The sequence below is a fragment of the Bidens hawaiensis genome, unplaced genomic scaffold (genome assembly GCF_021521415.1).
Source record: "Bidens hawaiensis isolate Kalapana, Puna unplaced genomic scaffold, B.hawaiensis_p1.1 tig00024454_1, whole genome shotgun sequence".
Lineage (NCBI taxonomy): Eukaryota > Viridiplantae > Streptophyta > Magnoliopsida > Asterales > Asteraceae > Bidens > Bidens hawaiensis.
In genome coordinates, this window is record NW_027493860.1 from 213,431 (window position 1) to 221,165 (window position 7,735).

The 7,735-nt window shown below is 35.8% G+C and overlaps 1 protein-coding gene across 1 annotated transcript; it reads left to right on the forward strand.

Annotated features, from left to right (window-relative positions):
- The first annotated feature begins 447 nt into the window (after positions 1–447).
- On the forward strand, positions 448–6,493 carry LOC143569319 (uncharacterized). Its single transcript, XM_077055269.1, has 14 exons — positions 448–656; positions 1,809–2,046; positions 2,124–2,295; positions 2,631–2,703; positions 3,360–3,507; positions 3,585–3,694; positions 3,804–3,944; positions 4,613–4,754; positions 4,826–4,969; positions 5,059–5,216; positions 5,297–5,371; positions 5,751–5,889; positions 6,010–6,273; positions 6,344–6,493. Exons 1-14 carry the CDS (start codon positions 448–450, stop codon positions 6,491–6,493), a joined length of 2,163 nt encoding a protein of 720 aa, XP_076911384.1.
- The last annotated feature ends 1,242 nt before the right edge of the window (positions 6,494–7,735 follow it).

The following is a 7,735-nucleotide window of genomic DNA, read 5'->3' on the forward strand; positions in this document are numbered from 1 at the left end:
ATAAAGTTGCCCTAAAAATTAATTAGGCCAGAAACTTTAGAACCAGTTTAAAGTTTGTGTTCTATTCCGGTTAAAAGATCGGTACCGACTCGTACGTTGTAACCAAGGCTCTGATACCACTGTTGGGTTTCAGTGGTGACCAGTCACAAAATTTATAATTAAAACCGGTTTAAAAATATGTCAAATAATTAATTAATCCAATTAATCAATATATACGCAACAGAATAAAACGAGTAATCAGCACCGACACTAAACCCGACAGGATCCGGTTACAAAACTATATAAGCACAGTAATATAAACAACCCATCAAATATAATTATTATAAACCAATTATATTTAAGTGTACCTCGGTTTAAATAATCGGTCGAGACGCCGAGAGTTAACGAGCAACGCCAGGTGACAAACAAGACCCGACGGTGGTGGTGCACTAGGCAGCGGTAGCGGCGATGAACTGTAGCGGTGGCGCTGGAACACGGCGACGGCTGTGGCGGGTGAACAGGAACCGCGACAGCAGTGGCGGCGGTGCTGTGGTGTTCATGGACAGTAGCAGCAGCAGAGTAGTGGTGGCGATCGGTGAAGGAACAACAGTGGTGGCGGTGGTCGGTGTTATAATGACCAGCGGCGGCGGTGGCACACGGGTCAGCAGCGGCGGCAGGTAGGGAGCCGATGGTGGTGGTGGTGTGTAAGCTTGGAAGAGATAATAGGTTGTGGTGGCTAGGTTAGATTAATGATAGGTTAACTAATATATAAATAAACTAGTTAAGCTAATGTTACCTACCAAGCCCATTTCTTGTTTCCAAAAGCCCGTTCCATAATATCTCATTAATTTATGTCATACCCGGTTAACTAACTTAAGGGGTTTCACGCTCGTTACCCACGGCGTAACTCTAACGAGTCAAAACTCAGTTAGCCGCGCGACTTTACCGAACCGGTCCATAAAATCCAACATTTACTTCATAGAAGAAAATAGTTATTATTAGAAAAGATATAATTAAACTTAAATAATAAGCGAAACAACTTTCGGAGGATTTAACTGGTAGCTCATTTTGAGGACTCTTTGGTCATCAAGAAAAAGTCAACATTTTCTTTTTCCTATCTTCTTCTTTAATATAAAATATAGTATTTACATCAAGATTGAAGACAAACGGGCAAAAACATACGCCGCAAAGCCCTTTATTAATGCTAGAAATATCAAACTAGTTAACTTTTAATCGTAGGCTAGTATTATACACTCTTATGTGCAAAACTTATAAACAGCCAAACAAACAAAAACTAGCAGGGAATCTTCGTGTTTGTTTTTTGGGTTTCTTGGTTCGGGTTTCAAAATTTTAATTTTGGAACTGAAATCCAATCCAAATCTCTCACGGTTTTTTCGGGTTCGAGTTATTTGGATTCGAGTTTTTTCAGGTTGGGTTAGTTAGGTTTGAGGTATCTAAGTAACCAAAATGAAAATAAAATAGTAAAGAAAAACTACGACGCGAAAACTAAAGCAACATATTATTCTTTACTCATTACGTAAATAACTAAATCATAAATAAGCATAATCCGTTAAAGCAGCATATTCTGTGATTAAGGTTGTTATTAACCCTAGATAAAAAAGATATATAAACAATAAATATTCTATCAGTCATAATAGTCTAATAGATGGAATATGAACAAGTGTAATGGGATACAAATAGTTTATTCGGGTTGGTTGACCCGAATTCTACAAATCGGACCCATAGTAAAACTAGGGGTTTGGCGCTAAATGAAATGTTGTATCTATTCCTATTCCTAGTACAAATTCTGTGACCAATTCAATGAACAGTATAGTGATGGAGGTGGATGAACAGCAACATACTGAGGTTGCCGAAGACGATGATCCGTTCCTCCGATTCGTAGAATACGCGATATCCATACTATCAGACGCTGACGAAGAAGAGTCCAATAATAATAATAATAATAATAGAGCGGCGTGGAGCTGGGTTTCGGGTCGGATTATCAAGACCTGCAGAGCTTATTCAAGCGGAGTCACCCCTGCCATTCTCTTATCTGAACTATCTCAGGTTTTTCACTTCATTAACAACTCTTGTTACTTTACTTGTAGAAACCCACATTTTGGTGCTATTTAATTTGAACTTAGGCATGGAGTGAGAGTCAAAGAGGTGGGTATTCAAAAAAGAAAAGGCCAGAATATTTGCATAAGAGACTGAAGCTTCCCAACACGGTTACAATTGATTCCATTTATGACAAGAATTTCTTGTCCTTGGCGAGTGTTCTTGAGGTTGTTATACTTGATACTTTCCTTCTTCCAGGTATATTTTATTTTATATCAATTGAATGTGACTTGACACCTTTGCTTCTATTAATTAATGCCGTTAATTTTACCAAAAAGTCATTGTTTTTAGCATAAGCTAGATCTGATGAGTATATTTTATAGAGCAATCAAATAGACAATTTTAATAGTAGAGTGGTGAAAGTATTAGTTTCTTCAGTTACATTGCTACTTGGTCAAACGTGAATTCAACTTGTTCTAGAACACGAATTCAGGATATGAGACATTATAGTTAATTTGTAATACATAAAACACGCGCATGCTCAAGTATTTGAAAGATTTCTATAAGTTATTCATTATAAGTGCTTTCTGCAGGGACAAACTTTTACATGCTTACCTTGGGAGATTTCTGGAGCTCCAATACCATTGATCTTTATCTTCATCGCAGGTAACATTGATATAATGAATTGAAATTATAATTTGTGTCATAAGTTTGCAACATGCTTTTTCTCGATTTACGACACTCCATCCCATGAAACATCATTATAGTATTAATTTTGGGATGCCCTATTTGACAAATTTAAAGCTAAATATGACCTATTTGCTCTTTGCCATAAATACTACTTATTGATGTTTATCTATGTCAGTAAGCAAAACTCTTTAATGCATTATTACTTAAGGGTTATGCTATTCAAACACCACCCCAATAGTGTACACCAGCATCTTTGTCACATACCGTATGACGTCCAATCATCTATGCACATCATGGCCGGTCGCATGATAGGGCAAAAAATGGTCAAAAATGCTGTATGATTTGCCACTCATATGACAATTTTCTCCCTGTCATATGGCTCATGTGACCGATTTCTTTGTGTCATACAGCTTGTATGCGCCATAAGGCTCGTAGGACACATCAATGGTGCCTGGTTAGTGTGTCAGTGGTGTTTTAGCTCTTCTCTTAAATCTTAAGATTGCATTTGTGACATTTGGTTAACAGTAAACCAATTTCCCAAACTTTGTCCAAGCTGTAAGTTTTGATTTAGGACCAATGCTTGTAATTCTTTTACTTCAGTATATAATACTCTATTAATAGCATTTGATCAGGTTTTACGACTTGGCTGACCTTAAAAATGGGATTTTGAGGAAAGGACGAGAGCTTTTGCTTACAGGGTGTTATCTTCGAACAACCACTCGTGGATCTGGTCACTTACGACTTCTACCAACAGAATATTTACTGATAGTATTAGATGAGGTAATAATGCCTATGATCCTACTGTTTTGGCCATATAACATGTAACTCCAATCTTTTATGATTGTAATTAAACATAGGATGAAGATGACGATGCAATGCTGCTTGGAGCACAATTTTGTTCTGATTCTTTGTCTTCCATTTCTGTTGATGATGTGAAACAAGGAGTCTTGTATTCTTTATATGCTAGGTAACTCAAGCATCCCTTAATAACATATATTGACCGCATTGACTTATAAATACAAGTTTCTTTTGAAGAAGAGCTTGTGTTTAGTAACTAATAACTTGAACTTGTGCAGAATTGAATCTATTGGATCTTTAGAAATTCAGGGAAAGTTTGGTAGCCTGCAGAGGAAACAAATTACTCTTGTAGACAGCGATAATTTCAGGGTAAAGTTTTTCCTATGGGGTGACCAGGTTGTGCTTGCCAATTGTTTCAGGTAAACCGAACACCATTTTATTGTTCTTTTATAAATAGTTTTCAGATAAACAACTAAAATTCACTAAATACATCCTCTAAAAGTCTTCAGATAGCAAAATGGCACCATCACAAAGTTATCCACATATAAAGGAGAACTGATCTAAACATGTCAAAACTCAACAATATGAACAATTTGATAGAGTCTGATTTATAATAAGATATACAAATATTTTAACTTTATGATTTTATTATTATTTTTTTTTGCTAGTACGGGTGTGCATGGGTTTGTTTTGGGCTTAAGCTGAAATTTTAGTTTTTGGGTTTTTGAAAAGAATTGGACCAAATATGAATACTAATTTTTTTTAATCAATGATTAATTGATTATTCTATACTTGGGCCTAAATGGGCTACACTACTTATCAATTTCTTATAAATTACTAAATAATAATAAAAAAAATTGTAATTCATAAATTCAGTAACTTATTTTTGGTTCTTTCGAGGTCGGTTTTTTGGTTTTCGGTACATGCAAAACCGAAACCGAATTACAAATTTGGGTTTTGAAAAAAATAAATAAATAAAACCACAAGGCCTAACCATCTGTATTGGGTTGGGTTCTGTTATGTCGGTTATTTCGGTTTCATGCACATATCTACTTGCGAGTATAGTCGTTTACGCAGTTTCTTGCAGTGTAGGAAGTTGGCTAGCCCTAGACCGACCATTTGTTTCCACTTGTACTGAAAGTACGATGGAATCAACTGAAGAGATATGTCTTGAATACGGGAGCGCCACACAGCTATATATAGTGCCTTTCATTCGCCGTGAGGAACAAGTAACCAATCTTATATGTAACATAACAGCAAAGATATTAAACTGTGACTTTGTTAACACGTAGTTCAACAGGTATCTGTTGCGTCAACTCAAAATCATTATCAAGGATCAAAACTGTTGACTACAGTTGACCCAACTCAAGGACCCAAAGTTTCTCAAGTGACGTTGCCATGTGATTCTCGGGGAGCCATTGACTTCAGTAACTACCCTTTTAGAGTAAGTTTTATTCAATTTTATTGACACACTTCAGCTTTTACAGGTGATCAGTGATCTTATAGATTTTCTTGTATTCCAAACTTTTACAGCTGTTTGTGGCTGATCTTCATGAGAAGATGAGTAACATAAGCATCTATGGCGTAGTTACAGATACTAAGAAACCAAATAATCAAGAATCCATCTTTTCTTTGAGAATTGATGATTCAACCGGAGGGATTTGGGCCAAGCTGCATTTTGTCAAATCTTGGTATAGTTTCTTATGGTTTAATAGCAAGTAGTTTAGCAAACGATACATGGTTGATATGATGTCTTATATTATATTATTAGGTCATTGGGGAAAATAAGCGTTGGTCACACGGTATACATTGCTGGCTTGAAATGCTCTATGACCAAATGCAAGAGGTGAGTACATATATATGTCATTTTGGTTAAGGATTCGACCTTTGAATTCTGTTCAGGTTTATTATATAGATTACATTGTGTCAAACATATAAATAAATATACTCAACTATGTTAAGAGTTTCAGTATGCAAGCATTTTTAAGTAAAAGGAAAAACCGTGAGACCCACATAAGCGCTGCTTCAATGAAAAGGGTCGCTGTTGTGACTCTTCCTTTGTTTTTATCTCCCCTCTCATGATCTTTTTGTAGAATAAGTATAACAATGTGCATGCATGTCTCTCAGTCTTTGCATTTAGCATTTAGACAAAATGCTATCAATATCTATTTTTTAAAAAGTAGATATTGAAGTACCATGCTTAAAACTACGTTGTTGAAATTCAGCATTGAAGTTTCATGGGACGAGAAAGAAGGTGGATGTTTGTTTGTTAACCTAAGTTGCTTACCAGCTTTGCTAAACTCTTCATGCCTCCACAAATCATCTACACTTTCAGATCTGTCAGCCAATAATATCAACACACATGTATGCTCTCTTTCGTCTCGGTTCTTCAATACATCTGGTCTTATAATAATAAGCATGCTGATATTGATCTTCAGAATCAGTATAATAAATATTAATAAAACTTGTTATTACCCTTTTCAGGTGTGTCGAATTTGGCTAGACCAAGTTGAACACTATCATATAAGTTTGAGGTATTTTCACACATCATGTGGACATATTGCTACAAAGAATATTGGGTTTGAATGCAACTTTTGTGGACGTCATTGTGATGATGACATTGTTCCTAGTTTCCATTTGAAAGTCACCATTGCAGACGATACTGGCAAGCTTTTAGCATGGTGCACAGCTCATACAGCTACTGAGCTGCTGCAAATATCTCCTGATGAGTTTTTTAATTTGCCCGAGGTACGTGTGGGCATATTTGCAGATGCATTTGTACAATTTATAATATATAATTAATGCGTGTTAATAACAGGAAGAGCAAATAATGTACCCGTCTTCTTTAGAGCATGAGAGGTTCACGGTTGCACTTGTTAATAGCAAACGAGGAACAAGCGAAGGAGCATTGGTGAAAGATGATGATCTATCGATTTGGGAAATCACTCAGGCGTTGAAGTCTGACTAAAACATGCGTATCTTTTTGGTTTGTAATAACAAAGTTATAATTATAATTGTTAGTTTATGATGCTTAGCTCATGTTGTCTGTTGGCCCTGAGAGGTGAGAGTTTCATTAATCTGCTCACAAAATGCGACTGAATTTAATGCTTATATATATATGGTCAAGTTATTCTACGTAGGGGGTAAAAAATGAGAAGGATTATCAACCATTAGATGAGATCTAAAAAAAAATCAAAGGCTGAAAAAAATGCGGTGGCAATTTTGTAATATTAGAAAAAGACAAAGGATAAAATTTTAACCCTCAATATACGAATAATAACTGTCGTCATCAGCATCATTATTCAAAATCGTCTTCTTCGTCCGTTCATCTTCACCTTTCCCCTCTGAAAAACCTTAAATCAACCACAAATTTTTGAAAATCGTCCATTCATCTTCGCCTTTTCCTTCTTCGCAATGGCGTCATCTACGTCGCCACCGTCAACAGAGAAAATCGATACTCCGACTGAACCACCGTCGCCACCGTCAACAGAGAAAATTGATACTCCGACTGAACCACCGTAAACAGAGAAGACACTTCAAAATTCTGAACCTATTGTTGAAGAAAAAAGAAAATCAACAAGCATAAAGAAAACGAAGAAACGAAAAACAACTTCAAACCAAGGTACATTTTAGGTTTTATTTTTCATTGTGTAATTGTGTCAAATAAGTATTTCAATTGCTTACTCTGCTCTATTGTGTCATTGTGTAGCTTGACTATTGTGTAGTTGTGTTAAATAAGCATTTCAGTTGCTGACTCTGCTCTATTGTGTCATTGTGTAAATTGACTATTGTGTAATTGTATCAAATAAGCATTTCAGTTACTAACTCTGCTCTATTGTGTCATTGTGTAGTTTGTTGTGTCAAATAAGCATTTTAGTTGCTGACTCTGTTCTATTGTGTCATTGTGTAAATTGACTATTGTGTAGTTGTGTCAAATAAGCATTTCAGTTGCTGACTTTGCTCTATTGTGTCATTGTGTAAATTGACTATTGTGTAGTTGTGCCAAATAAGCATTTCAGTTGCTGACTCTGCTCTATTGTGTCATTGTGTAAATTGACTATTGTGTAGTTGTGTCAAATAAGCATTTCAGTTGCTTACTCTGCTCTAGTGTGCCATTGTGTAGCTTGACTATTATGTAATTGTGTCAAACCTACTGTGTTAAATTCTACTTGTGTTATACATCATTATTACCATTGTGTCATATTAGATC

Coding starts and splice junctions, on each gene's coding strand:
- LOC143569319 (XM_077055269.1), top strand. CDS start 448: ATGAACTGTAGCGGTGGCGCTGGAACACGGCGACGGCTGTGGCGGGTG. Junction 657..1,808: donor CGGGTCAGCAGCGGCGGCAG/GTAGGGAGCCGA, acceptor TTCAATGAACAG/TATAGTGATGGAGGTGGATG. Junction 4,970..5,058: donor TCAGTAACTACCCTTTTAGA/GTAAGTTTTATT, acceptor AAACTTTTACAG/CTGTTTGTGGCTGATCTTCA.